Source organism: Macaca fascicularis, chromosome 17 (assembly GCF_037993035.2).
Source record: "Macaca fascicularis isolate 582-1 chromosome 17, T2T-MFA8v1.1".
Lineage (NCBI taxonomy): Eukaryota > Metazoa > Chordata > Mammalia > Primates > Cercopithecidae > Macaca > Macaca fascicularis.
The window spans coordinates 1,925,253-1,948,153 of NC_088391.1; the positions used below are offsets into that span (position 1 = coordinate 1,925,253).

At 44.1% G+C, this 22,901-nt stretch overlaps 1 protein-coding gene across 42 annotated transcripts in view; it reads left to right on the plus strand.

Moving 5' to 3' along the window:
- Positions 1-291: 291 nt before the first annotated feature.
- Positions 292-22,901, plus strand: part of PSPC1 (paraspeckle component 1) — a 118,175-nt gene continuing 95,565 nt past the window's right edge. For all 42 annotated transcript variants that reach the window (XR_012426729.1, XR_012426731.1, XR_012426730.1 and 39 more), the window contains exons 1-3: positions 292-851; positions 7,203-7,504; positions 19,549-19,644. Coding sequence is in view for 5 of the 42 variants with exons in the window: in XM_065532951.1 (XP_065389023.1) it covers positions 480-851; positions 7,203-7,504; positions 19,549-19,644 (770 nt within the window). In the remaining 37 variants the exon portion in view is untranslated. The remainder of the gene's footprint in view (positions 852-7,202; positions 7,505-19,548; positions 19,645-22,901) is intronic.

Consider the following 22,901-nt stretch of genomic DNA (forward strand, 5'->3'; position numbering starts at 1 on the left):
GATGTTTACCCAAGTCATTGTATTTTCACACACTGCTGCACACATCACATGATTTGTCCCACGAGTACAGCCAACAACAGTCTGCTATTTTAGCAGGATGGAAAGGGACCTCTTCCCCGTCCCGGGAGGAGGTTTGTCGAGTGTACGCGCAATGTTGTGCGCATGCGCAGTCCGAGTCAACGGTCCCTTTTGGTGCCTGGAAATGCGCAGGCGCGTCATTCCGGCGCCGGCTTTGGCGGAGGGGCGGGGCTTGCGCCGGCGTCTCTTCTTCCAACTGCAGTTTGTGGCAGCGCCATTTTGAATGTGCGGCTGCCGCGGGTGTGAGTCGGCGGAGGAAGAGTTGCCGACTCGTCTCCATAGCGGTCTCTTGATTGTCGATATTTTGTTGCCATAGGTTTATCTAGAGACGTATACATATATATAGACACGCTATATAGAAATCTAGGCCTGTATCCGGCGTCCGAGGCGAACTCCCTAAGATGATGTTAAGAGGAAACCTGAAGCAAGTGCGCATTGAGAAAAACCCGGCCCGCCTTCGCGCCCTGGAGTCCGCGGCGGGCGAGAGCGAGCCGGCGGCCGCGGCAGCCATGGCGCTCGCGCTTGCGGGGGAGCCGGCACCGCCCGCGGCCGCGCCGCCGGAGGACCACCCGGACGAGGAGCTGGGGTTCACTATCGACATCAAGAGTTTCCTCAAGCCGGGCGAGAAGACGTACACGCAGCGCTGCCGCCTCTTCGTGGGGAACCTGCCCACCGACATCACGGAGGAGGACTTCAAGAGGCTCTTCGAACGCTATGGCGAGCCCAGCGAAGTCTTCATCAACCGGGACCGTGGCTTCGGCTTCATCCGCCTGGTGAGTGTCAGGCCGCCCGCGCGAGGGAACAAAAGGGCTGCCGGGGCGGCCGCGGGGCCGTGGGCTGAGGCCCCCCTCGTCCTAGGACGCCGTCTCCGTGAGCTGTGGCAACCGTGGCGCCGCTCGGCCTCACCGATTCCCCTGGGCGGGATTGGCCGCTTCCCCTCGGGTTTCGAGTTCGCGGTCCCGGGATTTCCTGCGCTCTCGGTGGCCGCCGTTTTCCGCCGCGCGCCGGTCGTGCTTGCGGTGGCTGCGGGCCTGCTGCCCGGCGCTGGCCCGGGCACGGTGCGCTCTGCTCAGGCCGCGAGCGCTCCGGGGTTCCCCGTTGCCCGGGTACCGAAAGGGCCCGGGGGCAGGGGCGGGCGGCGTTTTGGGATGAGAATTCTTCAAGGCAAAAATTGTGCCATAATAGAAACGAAGTGAACGTCAATTTGGAACGGAAGCTTGAGTCGCACCAGACGAATCACTGGTGAGGGTCTATCCGGGAGACTTGCTTCTTAGACGGTTATTCACATCCCATCCTTGGCTTCAACGACACCTATATGCGTTTAAGGGTAGACCACTTTATTTCTAAATTAAATTTATTTATTTTAATAGAAATGGGGTCTCGCCGTGTTGATCAGGCTAGTCTCGAACTCCTGGGCACGAGCGATCCTCCTGCCTTGGACTCCCACTTGATTTCTCACCTCAGTGCAGCCTGCTTTTTACCTCAAACTGCTTAGGTGCCCAAACTCTGTACTGAAGTAACGCCGTTTAATCTGCGGTAATGGGACGGTGTTTAATTTTATGTGTCTAATACAGTGTTTCTCTACCAAACATCCTGGAGAGTTCCACGTTTTTATAGGGGGAGAATAGATGATACACAGTAGTACTTCATAAATTACTGATACATACCCTAGTATCAGAGTAATATAGCTTACTCTCTTGTAATCTAAATTTTGAAAAGTTTTCCAATAATTTATGCAAAAATTGTGATTCCTTTATATTTTTTAAAAATTTGAACAAGCCTGGTCAAACTCCATCTCTACTAAAAATACAAAAATTAGCTGGGCGTGGTGGTGCACGCCTGTAGTCTCAGTTACTTGGGAGGCTGAGGCAGAGGCTGCAGTGAGCTGAGATCACAAAACAAAACAAAAATAGCGAAGGTTTACGCCTTTTTTTTTTTTTTGAGACAGGGTCTCGCGCTATCACCCTAGGTAGAGTACAGTGGCGTGATCTCAGCTCCTGGGCTCAAGCAGTTCTCCTGCCTCAGCCTCCCGAGTAGCTGGGACTACAGTCATGCACCCCCAAGCCCGCCTAATTTTTGTGATTTTTTGTAGAGGCAGCGTTTCGCCATGTTGCCCAGATTGCTTTCGAATTCCTGGGCTCAAGAGATCCTCCCGTCTTGGCCTCCCAAAGTGCTGGAATTACAGGGTGAGCCACTGTGCCCAGCCTGGAGCTTTGACTTTAAAAATTGGGTTCTCTGTCTGGACGATACAAAATCTTAATATGTAGAGAAAATTGTAGTTACGTGGTACTGTATTTTTATTACTTTTTTCTTTTTTAAAAAATTAATGTACTTCTAAAACCTTTAAGATACTGTTTTTTTGAGACGAAATCTTGCTCTGTCACCAGGTTGGAGTGCAGTGGCGGGATCTTGGCTCACTGCATCCTCCACCTACCGGGTTCAAGCGATTCTCCTGCCTCAGCCTCCCAGCTGGGACTATGGGCGCATGCGACCACGACCAGCTGATTTTTGTATTTTTGGTAGAGACGGGGTTTCACCCATGTTGGCCAGGATGGTCTCGCCCTCTTGACCTCGTGCTCCACCCGCCTCGGCCTACCAAAGTGCTGGGATTTCAAAGATGAGCCAGGGCACCCAGCCAAGAGACTGTATTTTTTAGGGCAAACATTTCAACATGTAAGCGGCTTCAAGAGAAGGGCAGATATTCACAACTGCTAATAATAATGAAATAGGGAAATTTCCTTAAAATTCGGGTTAAATAATCATTACATTTTGAATATTATAAATGCATTTCTTTATTTTTTGGACATTAGATAAACAGCTCGCCATTTGGTGAACATTTTTATGCAAAAGTTATCTTTTTTGGCCGGGCGCGGTGGCTCATGCCTGTAATCCCAGCACTTTGGGAGGCTGAGGCGGGCGGATCACAAAGTCAGGAGATCGAGACCATCCAGGCTAACACGGTGAAACCCCGTCTCTACTAAAAATACAAAAAAATTAGCCGGGCGTGGTTGCAGGCGCCTGTAGTTCCAGCTACTCAGGAGGCTGAGGCAGGAGAATGGCGTGAACCCGGGAGGCGGAGCTTGCAGTGAGCCGAGATCGCGCCACTCACTCTAGCCTGGGTGACAGAGCGAGACTCCGTCTCAAAAAAAAAAAAAAAAAAAATTTACATATGGTAAAGGGCAAAAATTTTAAGTGTACTGGTTGGTGATTTTTTTTTTTTTTTCTTTTTTTTTCTTTTGAGACAGAGTGCCCAGACTGGAGTGCAGTGGCATGATCATGGCTCACTTGATCAAGCCTCGACTTCCTGGGCTCAAGTGATCCTCACACCTCAGCCCCTCAGGTTGCAGGGACCACAAGCACACACCACCACACCTGGCTAATTTTATTTGTTTTTTGTAGAGACAAGGTCTCTCTCATGTTGCCCAGGCAGGTCTCAAACTCCTGGGCTTAAGTGATCCCTCCGCCTCAGCTTCCCAAAGTGTTAGGATGACAGGTGTGAGCCACCATGCCTGGCCACTCGTTTGTGAATTTTGACAAATGTATACGTCTGTTTAACTCAAACCCCTATCAAAATATACATGTTATCACCCCATAAAATGTCTTCATATTTTTTCCTATTCTCTCTTTCTTTTTTTTTTTTTAAGACGGAGTCTTGCTCTGTCACCCAGGCTGGAGTGCAATTGTGCGATCTCGGCTCACTGCAAGCTCCGCCTCATGGGTTTACGCCATTCTCCTGCCTCAGCCTCCCCAGCGGCTGGGACTACAGGCGCACACCGCCACGCCCGGCTAATTTTTTTGTATTTTTAGTAGAAACGGGGTTTCACCATGTTAGCCAGGATGGTCTCGATCTCCTGACCTCGTGATCCGTCTGCCTCGGCCTCCCAAAGTGCTGGGATTACAGGCGTGAGCCACTGCGCTTGGCCCTATTCTTACTTTCAAGACTGTTTCTAAAGTCTACTTCTCAAGAGTTGTTGGATTATATGATGTATTAGGTAAGAAAGTGCCCATCTCTTTTTAGGTGTTTACTAACCGCTACTACTATTACTAGTGAGTTAAAAGCAATAAACAAAACGACTGTTTAGAATGCAGTCATCCCTCAGTATCTGGGGGGAATTGATTCTAGGACCTCCTCCAGTACTAAAATTCGTAGATGCTTAAATCCTTATACTGTGTAAAAATGGCATTGTTTTTCCATATTACCCATGCAATCCTCCTGTATACTTTAAATCATCTCTAGATTACTTATAATACCTAGTACAATGTAAATGCTATATGAATAGCTGTTATACTGTATTATTTGGTTTATTTAGTTATCTATTTGAGATGGATTCTCGCTCTATTGCCCAGGCCTGAGTGTAGTGGCGCTGTCTCAGCTCACTGCATTCTCTGCCTCACGGGTTCAAGCGATTCTGCCTCAGCCTCCGGAGTAGCTGGGACTACAGCCACATGCCACATGCCTGGCTAATTTTTTTTTTTTTTTTTTTGTATTTTTAGTAGAGACGGTGTTTCACCATGCTGGCTAGGCTGGTCTCGAACTCCTGACCTCGTGATCTGCCCACCTCGGCCTCCTAAAGTGCTGGGACTGCAGGCATGAGCCACTGCACCCAGCCTATTTTATTTTATTTTATTTGAATTTTATTTTTTATTTTAAAGGAATCAAGACGAGGTCTTGCTGTTTTACCTAGGCTGGTCTTAAACTCCTGGCCTCAAGGATTCTTCCTGTTTTGGCTTAAAGTGCTGGGATTACAGGTGTGAGCCCTCTTACCCTGCCTGTCTGTATTATTTTAAATTGTTTCTTTCCCGAATGTTTTCTTTTCTTTTTTCTTTTTTTGACACCGAGTCTCTCCCTGTCACCCAGGCTGGAGTGCAGTGGTGTGATCTCGGCTCACTGCAACCTCTTGCCTTCTGGGTTCAAGAGATTCTCCCACCTCAGCCCCCCAAGTAGCTGGGACTACAGGTGCTTACTACCATGCCCTGGCTAATTTTCGTATTTTTTGATAGAGACTGGGTTTTGCTATGTTGGCCAGGAGGCAGGTCTTGAACTCCTGACCTCAAGTGATCTGCCTGCCTCAGCCTTCCAAAGTGCTAGGATGACAGGTGTGAGCCATTGGGCCTGGTCCTAAATATTTTTGATCTACTTCTCTTGAATCCATGGATACAGAGGGATGAGTATGTCTCTAAAAAGGGTAACTTCATTTGTTTTTGGAAAAATAATTCTATAGGTAGATTTTTGCAATAAAGGGCAATAATTTCAAGCTGTCATGAACATTTTAGGGATTGAATAAAGAGCTCTTGTGACCTTAAGACATTTTTCATAAGATAGTATGTTTGTATTCTTCTTACATATACATGTTCCTCTTCAGTTGTCCCTGGAGAGTTCCCATAACACAGTGAAAAAGACGTACCGCTATTACATTTACCAGTTCCTTATTTATTGTTTTAGGTGCTGCCCATATTCTACACCAACTTTGAATTCTCCAAGTAGAAGGAAGTTCTCTTACCTTTTAGTTTCAGCAGTGAGCATATTTTTTAGTTTATAATAAGTGCATATGTACACTTGCTTCTCTGTATAATGGCGAGAACTGTTATAGCTCGTGAATGTTGCCTTTGTTTCTCTTCATGTGATGGTGAGAAATGTGTAACCCATGCCAGTATTTCAGGAGAAGTCATTAATAAGACATTGGCTAGAGCAAGGGGGCTCACACCTGTAATCTCACACTTTGGGAGGCTATGGCGAGAGGACTGCTTGAGGCCAGGAGTTCAAGAGACCAGCATAGGCAATATAGTGAGACCCCCCATCTCTACAAAAAATTAAAAAATAGCCAGACTTGGTGGCATACATTCGTAATCCCAGCTAGTCGGGAGGGTGAGGCAGGAGGATCCCTTGAGCCCCAGAGTTTGAGGCTGCAGTAAGCTATGATTGTGCCACTGTACTCCAGGCTGGGCAATAGAGTAAGACCCTGTCTCAGGACACCTCCCTCTCCTGAAAAAAAAACCCAAGAACTAATAGTTTTTACTTATAATATTGAGAAGAAATGGAAATAAAAAGAAAAGGTGATTTGTCTGGCTGTACAGAGGCGGAATGTTTTGTTAAGACATAAAAAACAGGCCGAGTGCGGTGGCTCATGCCTGTAATCCCAACACTTTGGGAAGCTGAGGTGGGCGAATCTCGAGGTCAGGAGTTCGAGACCAGCCTGGCCAACATGGTGAAACCCCGTCTCTGCTGGGGTTTCAATACAAAATACAAAAAATTAGCTGGGCGTGCTGGCGTTCGCCTGTAGTCCCAGCTACTCAGGAAGCTGAGGCAGGAGAATCTCTTGAACCCGGGAGGCAGAGGTTACAGTGAGCCGAGATTGCACCATTGTGCTCTAGCCCGGGTGACGGTGCCAGATTCTGTCTCAAAAAAAAAAAAAAAAAGAAAAGAGATGAAAAACGTAAGGGTATGGAGAGAATTATTCCTTTGATGATAGTTTCTAGCCAAGTTATTGTTATTTTTTATTTTTATTTTTCCTGAGACAGAGTCTTGCTCTGTTGATCAGGCTGGAGTGCAGTGGCGCCATCTCGGCTCACTGCAACCTCCGCCTCCTGGATTCAAGAGATCTCTTACCTCAGCCTCCCGGTAGTTGGGATTAAGGCGCCGCCACCACGCCCAGGTAATTTTTGTATTTTTAGTAGAGATGGGGTTTCACCATGTCGGCCAGGCTGGTCTCAAACTCCTGACCTCAGGTGAGCCGCCCGCTTCAGCCTCTGAAAGTGCTGGGATTACAGGGGTTAGCCACTGTGCCCAGCCTCTAGTCAAGTTATTAATATGTTTTTAATATATGTAGGAGATTTTGAAACTCCATTGCTTTGAATATTTAATAGTTGGTAACTAGCCTTATGAGGAGCTAATCTTTAAACGATTACTTTTAACAAAACAACGGAGTTCGGACCTTTTAATTAAAATGTTTAAAATGATGATTGAATAGTTAAAAACCCTGTGATACCAAAGTTAAAAGATAAAAAATCAAATCGACCCTGTCAGCCATTTGCTAAAGCTACCTCGTTCTCCCTAGAAGCCAAAGAGTGTTTTAAATTTTTTCTGTTACTGTCATCTTCTAACAATGTTTTTTCTTCCTAAAAAGGAATCCAGAACACTGGCTGAAATTGCAAAAGCAGAGCTGGATGGCACTATTTTGAAGAGCAGACCTCTACGAATTCGCTTTGCTACGCATGGAGCTGCCTTAACTGTCAAGAACCTTTCTCCAGTTGTTTCCAATGAGCTGCTAGAGCAAGCATTTTCTCAGTTTGGTCCTGTAGAGAAAGCTGTTGTGGTTGTGGATGATCGCGGTAGAGCTACGGGAAAAGGTTTTGTAGAATTTGCAGCAAAACCTCCTGCACGAAAGGCTCTGGAAAGATGTGGTGATGGGGCATTCTTGCTAACAACGTAAGTTTTAAATATCTTGTCCTTCTTCTATCCAGTTACATATGGGCTTCTCTTTGTTCTGGAATTCTGTCTTTCCTTGCAGTTGATACTAGCATATGGTAAGTAGGTGTTGAGTAAATATTCAGTGAATACAAATAAGAAATTTTTGTGTACTTGTAGGAGTGAAGAGTCATGTACTTTCTTCAAACTTCAGAGTTTAAATCTCAGCAGTGTTTTGTATTATGATTTCATTTAACTTACTGAACATATATATACAAAGTAAAATCTGTGAAGTTAAGATAATCCTTTCAGAAACTGTTATCAGCTTTATTGACATCTAATTTACCTTCATAAAAAGCACCTCAGGGGTGCGGTGGCTCAAGCCCCAGACTTTCAGCAGGTAGATCACCTCAGGTCAGGAGTTCATGACTAGCCTGGCCAACATGGCACGAAACCCCGACTCTACTAAAAATACAAAAATTAGCTGGCCGTGGTGATGTGCGCCTGTAGTCCCAGCTACTGGGGAGGCTGAGGCTCGAGAATCACTTGACTCTGGGAGTCGGAGGTTGCAGTGAGCCGAGATGGTGCCACTGCACTCCTGCCTGGGTGACAGACTGTCTCAAAAAAAAAAAACAAAAACAAAACAAAACAAAAAAAACCCTCATCTCTACTAAAAATACAAAAATTAATTGGGCGTGGTGACACATCCCTGTAATCCCACCTACTCAGGAGGCTGAGGCACGAGAATTGCTTGAACCTTGGAGGCAGAGGTTGCAGTGATCCCAGATCGTGCCACTGCACTCCAGCCTGGGTGACTGAGTGACCTTGTCTCAAAAAAAATAGTACCTTGGGCCAGGCTCGGTGGCTCACGCCTGTAATCCTAGCATTCTGGGAGGCCGAGGCAGGTGGATTGCCTGAGCTCAGGAGTTTGAGACCAGCCTGGGCAAATGGCGAAACCCTGTCTCTATTAAAAATATGAAAAATTAGCTGGGCTTGGTGGTGTGTGCCTGTAAGCACAGCTACTTGGGAGGGTGAGTCACCAGAATTGGTTGGACCTGGGGGACGGAGGTTGCAGTGAGTTCAGATTGTGTCATTGCACTCCAGACTGGGCGACAGAGCAAGACTCTGCCTAAAAAAAACAAAAACAACAACAACATAAAAACATCTTGGGGGCTGCGTGGTGGAGTGCACAGTAGTCTCAGCTATTTGCCCTGTTGTCCCAGCTATGCAGGAGGCTGAGATGGGAGGATCACTTGAGCCTAGGAGGTCAAGGTTGCAATGAGACCCTGTCTCTATTTAAAAAGAAAATTAAAAAAATAATAGTAATAAAATAATTAAAAAAAAAATTCTGTTGTAGAGCTCAATGAGGTGGTTTTTTTTTTTGGTTTTTTTTTGTTTTGGTTTTTTTTGGGAGATGAGTCTTACTCTGTTGCCTAGGCTGGAGTGCAGTGGCAATCTCGACGAACTGTAACCTCTCCCTCCCACGTTCAAGCAATTCTCCTTCCTCAGCCTCCCGAGTAGCTGGGATTCCAGGCGTAAGCCACTGTGTCTGACTAATTTTTATATTTTTAGTAGAGACGGGGTTTCACCATATTGGGCAGGCTGGTCTGGAACTCCTGACCTCAGGTGATCCGCCCACCTCGGCCTCCCAAAGTGCTGGGATTACATACATGAGCCACCATGACTGTCCTGTATTTTTGTAGAAACTGGATTTCACCATGTTGGCCAGGCTGGTCTGGAACTCCTGACCTTAAGTAATCCACCTGCCTGGGCCTCCCCAAGTGCTGGGATTACAGGCATGAGCCACTTCGCCCGGCTGAGCTCAATGAGTTTTAACAAACATATGTACTCATGTAACGCACTGCCATAATAAAAATACAGAACACTTCCATTACCCCACAGAAGTTCTCTGTGCCTTTTTACAGTTATTTTGTACTCTACCTGCCTTAGATAGCTATTTCTGTTACTATAAATACGTTTTGTGTTTTCTAATATTAAGTGAAATCATATAGTATGTATTCTTCTGTGTCTGGCTTCTCTCGCTTAGCATGTGTTTATGAGATTTCATTCATATCTTCGTGTGTATAGTATTTTGTTCCTTTTTATGGCTGAGTCGTATTCCATGGTATGGACATAACTGTGTTTTGTCCGTGATATATGGATGGATATTTGAGTTGCTTACAACTACTGGCCATTGTGAATAAAGCTACTATGAGTATTTGTTTACAAGGCTTCTTGTAAATATTAGGCTTTCATGTGACTTAGGTAAATATTTAGGGGTAAATTCTGTATGTTTAACTTTATAAGAAACTGCCAAGCTCTTTTCTATAGTGGTGTACCATTTTACATTCCTACCAGCAATGAGTGAGTTACTTCCAGTTGCTCCACATTTTACCCACACTTGGTGTTTTTATTTTTTATTTTTATTTTATTTTTTTATTGTCATTTTTTGAGACGGAGTTTTCGCTCTTGTTGCCCAGGCTGGAGTGCAATGGCGCCATCTCAGCTCACTGCAACCTCCGCCTCCTGGGTTCAAGCAATTCTCCTGCCTCAGCCTCCCAAATAGCTGGGATTACAGGCATGTGCCACCATGCCTGGCTAATTTTGTATTTTTAGTAAGACGGGGTTTCTACATGTTCGTCAGGGTGGTCTTGAACTCTGGACTTCAGTTTGGCCTCCCAAAGTGCTGGGATTACAGGCGTGAGCCACCACGCCTGGCCTTATTATTATTATTATTTTGAGACGAAGTCTTGCTCTGTCATCCAGGCTGGAGTGCAGTGGAGCGATCTCGGCTCACTGCAGCCTCTGCCTTCCGGGTTCAGGTGATTCTTCTGCCTCAACCTCCCGAGTAGCTAGGACTATAGGCGCGTGCTACCACGCCCGGCTAATTTTTGTAATTTTAGTAGAGATGAGGTTTCACCAAGTTGGCCAGGATGGTCTCCATCTCTTGAGCTCTTGATCCGCCCATCTTGGCCTCCCAGAGTGCTGGGATTACAGGTCTGAGGCAGTGTGCCTGGCCTATTTTTAATTTTTTAATTTTTTTTAATTTTAGTTTTTTTAGTTTTTTTTTTTTTTTTTGAGATGGAGCCTCACTGTTGCGCAGGCTGGAGTGTAGTGACGTGACCTCGGCTCACTGCAACCTCTGCCTCCAGGTTCAAGCAGTTCTCTGCCTCAGCCTCCCGAGTAGCTGGGATCACAGGTGCCTGCCACCACGCCCAGCTAATTTTTGTATTTTTAGTAGAGACAGGGTTTCACCATCTCGGTCAGGCTGGTCTTGAACTCCTGACCTCCTGATCCACCCGCTTGGCCTCCCACAGTGCTGGGATTACAGGCATGAGCCACCGTGCCCAGCCTATCTTTAATATTTTGTTAATTTGTTTGTTGAGACAGGGTCTCCATGTGTCGCCCAGGCTAGAGTGCAGTGATTCCATCTCGGCTCACTATAATCTCTGCCTCCTGAGTTCAAGTGATAATTGTGCCTCAGCCTCCTGAGTAGCTGGGACTACAGGCGTGCACCACTATGCCTGGCTAAGTTTTTTTTTTTTTTTTTGCAGTAGAGATGGGGTTTTGCCGTGTTGGCTAGACTGGTCAGGAACTCCTGGCCTCAAGTGATCCACCTGCTTCAGTCTCCCTGAGTGCTGGGATTACAGGTGTGAGCCACTGTGCCCAGTTGCACTTGGTGCTTTTTAGACTTAGATATTCTAGTTAGTTTAGCGCAATCTCATCATGATTTAAATTTTAGTTTCCTCATGACTAATGATGAGCATCTTTTCATGTGCTTTTTGGCCAATTATATATCTTTCCTGAAATATCTAAAATATTTTTGTCCATTTTTTTTAGATGTCCCCCTTGTTCTTTTTTTTTTTTTTTCTGAGACAGAGTCTCGCTCTGTCGCCCAGGCTGGAGTGCAGTGGCACGATCTCGGCTCACTGCAAGGTCTGCCTCCCGAGTTCACGCCATTCTCCTGCCTAATCCTCCCGAATAGCTGGGACTACAGACACCAGTCACCATGTCTGGCTAATTTTTTTTGTATTTTTAGTAGAGACGGGGTTTCACCGTGTTAGCCAGGATGGTCTTGATCTCCTGACCTTTTGATCCGCCCACCTCAGCCTCCCAAAGTGCTGGGATTACAGGTGTGAGCCACCGCACCCGGCCCCTCTTTGTTCATTTTTAATTGGGCAGATTGTCTTCTTACTGAATTAAAAATCTAGGTATGTCTGTATTATAAATCTTCCAGTCTGTGGCTTGTTTTTAAATTTTCTTTTCTTTTTATTTATTTATTTATTTTTTGGGGACACGGTCTCGCTCTGTCACTCAGGCTGAAGTGCAGTGGAGTGATCTCGGCTTACTGCAGCCTTGACCTCCTGGGCTCAAATGATTCTCCTTCCTTAGCCTGCTGAGTAGCTAGTACTGCAGGCATGCGCCACCACGCCTGGCTAATTTTTTGATTTTTTTTTTTTAAAGTAGATACGAGGTCTTGCTGTGTTGCCCAGACTGGTCCCTAACTCCTGAGCTTAAACTATCCTCCTGTCTTAGCCTCCCAAAGTGCTGGAATTACAGGTGTGAGCCATTGCATCTGTGAAATGTTTTAACTTTAACAGTGACCCTCAAAGAGCAGATGTTTTTATATTTTGTGAAGTCCAAATTTTGTCAATTTTTTTTTCTTGTATGGTTTGTTCTGTGTCCTTGTATGATCTTTGCCTAAGATTGCAAAACTTTTCTTATGTTTTCTTGAGAAATTTTATAGCTTTAACATTTATACATTTTGAGTGTAACGTAAAAATCCTTTTTATTGTGCAGGTTTCCAGTTGTTCGGCACCATTAATTGAAAAGATTTATGATTTCCCCTTTGTTACCCTGTTACCCTTGCATCTTTATTTAAAAAACCTGGGAAAAAAATCTGTACTTTTTTTGTTTCATTGACCAGTTTGTCAGTTCCAAAATCGTACTTGCTTAATTGCCATATTTACCCTAAGCTTTGAAATCAGGTTATAATCATCCAATTTTATTTTTTTAGGTATTTAGGTTCTTTGTATTTGCTTATTGTATGGTGCTGTCAGCTCTTGGTTGGGATCATTCAGATGTTTTAGGGTTTAGAGAATTGAATTTAAAAGTTTTTGTTTCCTGGCTCCATGGAGCTTAGTTGCTGATTTGTAAGCATTTTAAAACTTATTCTTGACTATTAAGCATTGATACTAAAACTGAGATTCATGCTATATCTGCTGTTTTACAACACAATCTTGTCAGAGGCTTTGCTCTTGTTCTCTTTCCTTAGAGAATGCTCTTCAGATTGTCATAGATTTTGCTTTTCCATTTTATTTTAATTTAATTCTTAATTTTTTAATTTTTTATTTTTAATAGAGATGGGGTTTCACCATATTGGCTACGCTGGCCTTGAACTCCTGGCCTTAGGTGATCTGCCTGCCTCAGCCTCCTAGAGTGCTGGGATTACAGACGTGAGCCACTGCTCCAGGCCTAATTTTTGTACTTTTTTGTAGAGGTGGATTTTGTCATTTTGCCCATTTGAAGGCTGGGCTTCAACTCCTGAGCTCAAGCAATCCACCTGTCTCAGCCGGCCACAGCCTCCCAGAGTACTGGGATTACAAGTGTGAGCCATTGTTCTTGTCCTTTTTTTTTTTCTTTTTTTTTCTTGAGGCAGTGTCTCAGTGTGCCTCCCAGGCTGGAGTGCAGTGGCATGATCACAGCTGATTGCAGCCTCGACCTGCTGGGCTCAAGTCATCCTTCCACCTCAGCCTCCCAAGTTGCTGGGACTATAGGCATGCACCACCACACCTATAGGCATGCACCAGCCACCCCATGCCTGGCTAATTTTTGTACTTTTTGTATTTTCGCCACATGGCCCAGGCTGGCCTTGAACTCCTGGGCTCAAGCGATCTGCCCGTTTTGGCCTCCCAAAGTGCTAGGATTACAGTCACAAGCCGCCGCTCCTGGCTGGTAGGATTTATTTAATTAATTAATTAATTTATTTATTTATTTATTTGAGACAGGATCTCGCTCTGTCACTCAGGCTGGAGTTCTGTGGCATGTTCTTGGCTCACTGCAACCTCTGCCTCCTGGGTTCAAGCGATTCATGTGCCTCAGTGCCTCAGCCGCCTGAATAGCTGGGACTACAGATGTTCACCATGCCTGGCTAATTTTTGTATTTTTAGTGGGGACGGGGTTTCACTATGTTGACCAGGCTAGTCTCGAACTCCTGACCTCAAGTGATTCACCTGCGTCGGCCTCCCAAAGTCCTGGGATTACAGGCGTGAGCCACCGCGCCCCGCTGCAGGCTTGCTCTTTTAAACTCTTTCCTGCACGCTTTTCCTGTGCAGAAGAGTACAAAAATAATTTTGTACTTTTCCTATTTTATGTTTATATTTGAAAGGGATTACTTTTTCCAACATTTTATTTGCTTTATCATATTTTTCCATTAAATGAGATTACTTTTAGACAAAAAAAAAATTCTTTAAGAAAAACATAATATTTCCATTGCCTGTTGAAAGTAATGAGTTATCTAGAAAAACCTGCTAGTAAGTATAAATTGCTACTTAACTTTTGAGGAAAGCAACATTAACCCTTGATATACTATCAGTGCTAATTGGATCCAATTTTAGTTTTTTGCTTTCTTTTTTTGTAAAGATTGATATTTCCTTATTTGTTATTTGTAGTTATTTGTAAAGATTGATACTTCCTTATTTCTTAGAGGTCTTCAAAAGAACAAAAAGAAAAATTAAAAAAAATTAAAACAGGCTGAATTGTAGTAGTAGGCACCTGTAGTCCCAGCTACTCTGAAGGCTGAGGTTTGCTTGAGTCCAGGAGTTTGAGACTAGCTTGAGCAATGTAGTGAGACTGTCTCTCAAAAAAAAAAAAGAAAAAAAAATTAGATCCCTTTTCTTAAAATTACCACATAGATCTATTGTGTCATTTTGTAAATTTAAGATATCATTGTTAGATCCTAGTGATTTGATTTTTTTCTCCATCATAAAGTATTTTATTAATATTATCATCCTGTTAATCCACTGCATGGCAGCCTGGGCAACAGAATGAGACCCTGTCTCAAAAAAAAAAAAAGAAATTACATACGCAAAATATTGTGTATCTTTTAAGTCACTTTTTTTTTTTTTTTTTTTTTAAGGCAAGTTCTGCTGTCACCCAGGTTGGCGTGCAGTGCCATGATCATAGCTCATTGTAACCTGGAATTCCTGGCCTCAAATGATCCTCCCACTTCAGTCTGCCAGAGTGCTGGGATTACAGGCAGAAGCCACCTTGCCCGGCCCTTAAGTCGCCATGTTTTTAGTACTGTATATTCTACCTTGTTTCCACAGTTCTAAGGAAAGATCAGCCACAATGAGGAAAGATCAGTCACAAATACGTAATTTGTATTATATATCATTACAGAAAACATGAAAACCCCAGATGTATACTAGTTGGTATGGTTAAAAAAATTATTGTGCATGCATGCAGTGCGTAAAATGGTGCCATTTTACATTGAGTACATTGGATATCTGGAAAAAAGCATGTATAGGTGATTCACTTTATGTAATGTTATGCATATATCCAACAGAAAGGCAAGTCTTAAGTGGTTTTCACAAAAATGTGATCAGAGCTCCTCTCCACATGTTAGGATTTCAGGGGCCTTCTTTCTTCTACAAAACTTACTATTTAAGTTTTTCCACAATGAAACATTTTTCAAGTGTTTTTGTAAATAAATTAACGCTTTAAATTTTGGTATTTTCAGGCCTGAAAGAACACTGAAATACTTTTTCCCCTCTTACCACCCAAAAAAAACTTTCAGTTTTTTTTTTTTTCCAAGACAGGGTTTCAGTCTGCTGTGCAGGCTGAAGCGCAGTGGTGTGATCTCTGCTCACTGCAACTTCCACCTCCTGGATTCAAGCAATTCTCGTTCCTCAGTCTCCTGAGTAGCTGGGACCACAGCTGCCGCCCGCCACCACGCCCAGCCAATTTTTCTGTATTTCTTAGTAGAGATGGGGTTTTACCATGTTGGCCAGGCTGGTCTTAAACTACCGACCTCAGGTGATACACTCGCCTTGGCCTCCCAAGGTGTTGCGATTACAGGCATGAGCCACCACGCCCAGCCAACTTCACTTTCATTTAATGAACTCTCTTTACCAAGAACTGTGCTAAGTGCCCTACTTTTCTTCTTTCGTTATCATAACAACCCTATGATGCGCTGAGAAAACTTCGGCTAGCGCGGGTGAACCTCCTAGCTGAAGGATACATAGCTCATAACCTGCTCTAAACCCCAGGGCCTCAGTACCGAAGCGCCTCTCTTTCAGTCCTTCACGTTTATAACCAAACTAATGATTGACTTGGTGGTAAAATGGGGAGAAAAACAAAAATCCAAGCAGTAACTTCAGATTTAACATTATGGTTGAAGACTTTGATTTGTTTCTTTTCCATCTGTTTTCTACTTTTTTTGTTTTGAGACAGAGTCTCCCTCTGTCTCCCAGGCTGGAGTGCAGTGGCACGATCTCAGCTCACCGCAACCTCTGCCTCTTGGGTTCAAGCAATTCTCCTGCCTCGGCCTCCTGAGTAGCTGGGATTACAGGTGTGTGCCACCACGCCTAGCTAATTATTTTTATATTTTTTAGTAGAGACGGGGTTTCACCATATTAGTCAGGCTGGTCTTGAACTCCTGACCTTGTGATCCGCCTGCCTCGGCCTCCCAAAATGCTGGAGTTACAGGCATGAGCCACCGTGCCCAGCTGTTTTCCACTTACTATGTACACATTTGCAAAAAGAGTAACCTGGGCAGACGTAGTCGCTCATGGCTGTAATCCCAGCACTTTGGGAGGCTGAAGCGAGAGGATATCTTGAGCCCCGGAGTTTGAGGCTGCAGTGAGCTGTGATTGCGCCACTGCACTCCAGCCTGGACAACAGAGTGAGACACTGTCTCAAGAAAAAAAAATAAATTTAGTTATTATACCTATGGCAAACAGAATTTGAGTTTTTGTTTGTTTGTTTGTTTGTTTTTTGAAATAGTTTTGCCCTTGTTGCCCAGGCTGGAGTGCAATGGCACAGTCTTAGCTCACTACAACCTCCGCTTCCTGGGTTCAAGTGATTATCCTGCCTCAGCCTCCCAAGTAGCTGGGACTACAGGCATGCACCACCACACCCAGCTAATTTTTTGTGTTAGTAGAGATGGGATTTCACATGTTGGTCAGGCTGGTCTCAAACTCCTGAGTGATCCACCTGCCTTGGCCTCCCAAAGTGCTGGGATTACAGCCGTGAGCCACCGTGCCTGACCTTAGGTTGAGTTTTACAAACTTTGGTTATACCTAAAGATGAAAGTGAAATAAACAAGATGAGTCAGAAGGTGGACAAAGGGAGCTTCTGTAGGGAGTGGTGTATGTACAATGAAACCATAGATGTTAACATTTTAGCATGTGTTCCAATAAATAAAAATAAGATACAGTCCCTTAAGTAATTCCCTTGTACACAGTACATACCCATGTTCCTTGGTCTTTTTATGTTGTGTAATTGATGAATGTGGTTGTGATTGATCTTTGCTTACTGGTTTATGTGTCTCTCTAGAAGTGGAATTGTAGGAGCAAGATGAATATAGAGAGTGAGTGGTAGAGGGAGACTATAAATTTGTTTGTATCGATTAAGTTCCCTCTTAGAAATCTGTACTTCTTCTCTCCCATACTGTGTAAGAGTTGTCTAGTGGCCCAAACTTACATGTGAAAAGTGTACAATTTGTTAAAATCTCTAACATATTTGAGAGTACAGAGATGTCAGAGTTTTCTCTCTTACTACTGATTACGGTTTCCCTTGGCTTCATATACTTTTGTCATTTCTGAGGAATGACATATCATCTGCTTAGTTCATTTTTCCCTCTTAATTCTCTGTTTCTAAAGTTTGTTTGAAGGGGGGTGGTCTTGTGTTACTGGAGGGGTTTGCTTATTTCTTTGTTGGCCCCTGCTTAGGTGTACCTCTTGTCTGGTTCTGTTACTGTTCTTTGTTTGTGGCCCTGCCATAGCTTCCAGCGGATGAATGGTCCATAAAATGCATCATTTTCATTTTGGCCCTGGGCCTTTTTGGGTACTTTTAGAAGTACCATGTCTTAAGTCTCTTTACCTTTGGGTTCCTATTCAGTTTATGTGAGGTTTCTGTAATCTCATTTCACCACTTCATGATGTTCCATACCTGCTTTAACTGTTTCCTTAAAATGTCTTCACTAACTCAGTAATAATTTTGAAAAGTTTTTGTGTCTTTTCTTAACATTTAGGATCTAAAGTCTGTGTCAATCTCTGGTATTATGTGTAAGAGAAACTTTTGGAGTCCAAAAACCCCCTTCATCTTTCTAGCTTAGTTTTTTCTCTCTGAAGCATCACTATTTTGAAGGTAGTATAAATAGATTTTAATTGCATGGTGAAGAGCCAGTCTCAAAGGAAATTTTAATATCAGTGTGCCATCCATTCTACTTATTCCTCCTTCCCTCCATGAACTCTCCTTTTCTCCTGTTTTACTCAAGAAAACAGTAAAGAAGGAGGGCCTCTAGTCATATCTTTCATCACCCACTCTTCTTGTCACTTCCTTCTCCCAACTTTTCTCCTTGAATGTCTGGTGTCTTCTGCCTTCCCTCTTTCCCTTTTGTCTGGCTAACATCTTTTATTTTTATTTTAATTTAGAGATAGCGTCTTGCCTTATTGCCCAGGCTAGAGTTCAGTGGCTTTATCGTAGCTCACTGCAGCCTCAAATTCCTGGGCTCAAGTGAGCCTCCCACCTCAGCCTCCTGAGTAGTGTATGCCACCTGGCTAATTTTAAAATATATTATAGAGACAGGGTCTCGTCATCTTTCCCAGGCTGGTCTCAAACTTCTGGGCTCCAGCCATCTTCCCCGCCTCTGCTTCCCAAAGCACTGGAATTACAGATGTGAGCCACTTCGCTGACATGTTTTAGATCTGATTCTCAGCTTTAACATTATTTTTTTTTGAGACAAGAGTCTCGCTCTGCCGCCCAGGCTGGAGTACAGTGGTGCGATCGCCACTCACTGCAACCTCTGCCTCCTGAGTTCAAGCAATTCTCATACCTCAGCATCCTGAGTAGCTGGGACTACAGGCATGTGCCACCACGCCTGGCTAAATTTTGTAGTTTTAGTAGAGATGGGATTTCACCATGTTGGCCCCACTGGTCTCAAACTCTTAACCTCAGGTGGTCCGCCTGCCTTGGCCTTCCAAAGTGCTGGGATTACAGGTGTGAGCCACTGTGCCTCCTGGCCAACATTTTTAAGAACTTCCTGGACAATACTGATCGATACAGGGAAACCGGGTGGTGGGCACAGGTGGGTGGGTTGAGGTGGTGGGACATGTTGATGATAAAGATACATACTTAGAAAATGTCTCACTTGAGAAAAATGTCTCAGAAGTATCATTTGTACTCATAAAAATCAGTCAATAGCTGAAGCAGTGGCTATGATGATGACCACACATATAAAACATGAGTTAGATACAAACTCGTTTTCATCATACTTTCTAAATGTTAACTATAGCTGTTATGCTGGTTCATGATTGTTGCTTTATTTACTCATCTTTTTGTGGCTTTTGACATTCATCTCTCTCTGGCTCAGTAAATGTTTATTGACTGAATTTTTTTTTTTTTCTCGAAATGGAGTCTTGCTCTGTTGCCCAGGCTGGAGTGCAGTGATGCAATCTCCACTCACTTCAACCTCTCCCTCCCAGGTTCAAGCAATTCTCCTGCCTCAGCCTCTTGAGTAGCTGGCACACACCACAATGCCCGGCTAATTTTTTGTATTTTCAGTAGAGACGGAGTTTCACCATGTTGGCCTGGATGGTCTTGAACTCCTGACCTCAAGTGATCTGCCCGCCTTGGCCTCCCAAAGTACTGGGATTACAGGCGTGAGCCACTGCTTCGGCTATTGACTGATTTTTATGAGTACAAATGATACTTCTGAGACATTTTTCTCAAGTGAGACATTTTCTAAGTATATATCTTTATTATTATAAAACATTTCTTTTAAGAAGGTATTAATTCTTGGCACCGTGTTAATTTTTATGAATGCTTTTATACCTATCCAGGACCCCTCGTCCAGTCATTGTGGAACCCATGGAGCAGTTTGATGATGAAGATGGCTTGCCAGAGAAGCTGATGCAGAAAACTCAACAATATCATAAGTAAGATTTTATTAATAGTTAATTTGTGTATGTACTATTAAGGGTGTTCATTACATTTGTTTTCAAATATTGTTGGATTATGAGGTGTCTGTTTATTTATATAATCTGGGTAATAGAGTGGTCTAGTCTACATGGAATGCTAGTTTTCTGTTTTTTTTTTGAGATACTGTCTTGCTCTGTTGCCCAGGCTGGAGTGCAGTGGTGTGATCTTGGCTCCCTGTAATCTCTACGTCCCACATTCAAGTGATTCTTGTGCCTCAGACTCCCGAGTAGCTGGGATTATAGGCATGCACCACCATACCTAGCTAATAGTTTTCTTTTTTCATATGGGTAAAACATACTAATTTTTAAAGAAATGTCTACTTTTATAACTGGGGCAGGGTGGGTACTAGGACACTGTCAATAATATTTATGCCATTAAAACAACGAAATCTAGATAACGTGAAAATACTTTTTTTTTTTTTTTTTGAGATGGAGTCTTACTCTTGTCACACAGGCTGGAGTGCAGTGGCGTGAACTCGGCTCACTGCAACCTCCACCTCCCGGGTTCAAGCGATTCTCCCTCCTCAGCCTTCCAAGTAGCTGGGATTACAGGCGTGTGCCACCACGCCCGACTAATTTTTTCGTGTTTTCAGTAGAGATGGGGTTTCACCATGTTGGTCAGGCTGGTCTTGAACTCCTGATCTTAGGTGATCTACCCGCTTTGGCCTCCCAAAGTGCTAGGATTACAGGCGTGAGCCACCACGCCCAGCTGAAAATACTTCTTAAGTTTTATTTTATGCTTCAAGTCTATTGTAGCTTAAAAGGAGACTTTTGGTGTGCCAGGATGGAGCAGGATATTCCTAGTTTAATAACCTGGCACAGTGGAAAAACTTTTAGAGGTTGCAAAAAATAGCTCATTTTCAAAATGTTGTATGTTTATTCTTTTGCCCTTTCACTTAGAATAATACAAGTATATTTACATTAACTGCTTATATGAGTGCATTCTTTTTAAGTTTATAAAGCTTTATTAAACATTTCAAATAGCTGTGCAACGAACACACCAAATAAAAGTTGTAGAATAGCAGTCCAAATGTTTCACAAGTATGGCCTCACAGTCCCATTCCCTAGATGGACTGCCTCCAGTTCTGTTCTCTGCCTGTCCCACCTCCCTTTCCCCTCCAATTACTTTACTTTTGTAGAGCGCATTATATTTTTAAAAATCAGTCACTTATTTATTTTTTTTTTGCAGGGGAGGAATGAAGGGTTTTATTGAAAATGAAAGTACACTCTACAGTGTGGGCCTGAGCATAGGGGCTCGAAGGCCCTGTTACAGAGTTTTTGTGAGTTTAAATACCCTCTACTTGGGGTATGCCCTGTGTAAATGAAGAGGATGAAGTAAAGTTACAAAGTCATTTACTTGGTGTATGCCCTATGGAGAGGATATTTCCTGTTATAGCTGAATTGTGAATTGGCCTTCTGTTCCCTGCTTCCAGACTCTATTTTCTTGCCTCATCTCCCCACTTAGAGATGTGATCCTCATAAATCTTTATGGGAGGCAGAGGAACCAATGGTCTTTTTTTCTGTAACTGCTTCATGCTGACTTGGGTTGTGGTCTCTACCTATTGGGGATCACAGAACTCGCGCCCTGCTCCATCTAGTGGAGGCAGGGTAGCTTCTCGATGGCTAGGGGTGGTGTCTTCGCCTGGAACTGGCTGGAACCTTTGTTGCATGATCATCTGAAGCTTGATGGTCTCTCAAGGGTTCCAGTGGGTGCACAGTTCCAAAAGTGTGGAGGGACCCTTTTCATTTGTGAGACCATGAACCCAAAGTTCAAGGTCCCAAAGTTTTGTTGTAGTGTGGATGGCAAGGACAGTCTTTCTTTCTTTGTTTTGAGATGGAGTGTCACTCTGTTGCCCAGGCTGGAGTGCAGTGGCGTGATCTCAGCTCACTGCAGCCTCTGCCTCCCAGGTTCAAGCGATTCTCCTGCCTCAGCATCCCAAGTAGCTGGGAGTATAGGCGTGTGCCACCATGCCCAGCTAGTTTTTTTGTATTTTTAGTAGAGATGGAGTTTCACCATGTTAGCCAGGATGGGCTCAATCTCCTGACCTTGTGATCCGCCTTCCTTGGCTTCCCAGAGTGCTGGGATTACAGGCGTGAGCCACCATGCCCAGTGACTGTCTTTCTTTGATGTTTCCAGAAGATTCAAACCATAAAACACTTTCTTAGGGCTGGGCGTGGTGGCTCATACGTGTAATCCTAGCACTTTGGGAGGCCAAGGCGGGTGGATCACAAGGTCAGGAGTTTGAGACCAGCCTGACCAACGTGGTGAAACACTGTCTCTACTAAAATTACAAAAATTAGTCGGGCATGGTGACATGCACCTGTAATCCCAGCTACTCAGGAGGCTGAGGCAGGAGAATTGCTTGAACCAGGAGGCAGAGGTTGTGGTGAGCCGAGATCGCGCCACCACACTCCAGCCTGGATGACAGCGAGACTCCGTCTCAAAAAAATAAAAGCTTTCTTTACCCTTTTGCCAACATGCCAGGCTTCTGGGTTCTGTCTCCCTGAGCGGTCATAGTGAACCTGCTTGACTTCCTTCTGGCTGGCTCACCAAAATATGGTACCAGTGGAGAGTGTCCAAGTTCTTGGCGTCTTGAACAAAGAATTGGACAAAATGCCCAAACAAAGCAAGGAAGGAATGAAGGGTTTTATTGAAAATGAAAGTAGCACTCCACAGTCTGGGAACGGGCCTAAGCATAGGGACTCAAAGGCCTGCTTGTTTATTTTTTGAGAGTGTCACTTTGTTACCCAGGCTGGAGTGCAGTGGTGCAGTCTCAGCTCACTTCAACCTCCACCTCCCAAGTTCAAGTGATTCTTGTCCCTCACCCTCCTGAGTAGCTGGGATTACAGGCCTGCGCCACCACACCCAGCTAATTTTTGTATTTTTAGTAGAGATGGGGTTTCACTATGTTGGCCAGGCTGGAGTCAGAACTGCTGACCTCAGGTGATCACCTGTCTTGGCCTCCCAAGGTGCTGGGATTACAGGTGTAAGCCACTGCGCCCGGCCCACTTATTTATTCCATAAATAAAACTTGGAGTGCCTTTGTGTTAGCCACTGTTCTAGGTGTTGGCAGTGTAAGTCAAGCAGGTAGTTGGATTTATACCTAGGATTTAGAGCAAGCGTCCTGCCTGGATTTATGAACATGATATTTTTGAAGTCAAAACACCAAACCTTGAACCTTGGAGTTCTCTAGTGTGTAGAGATTTGGAAGATC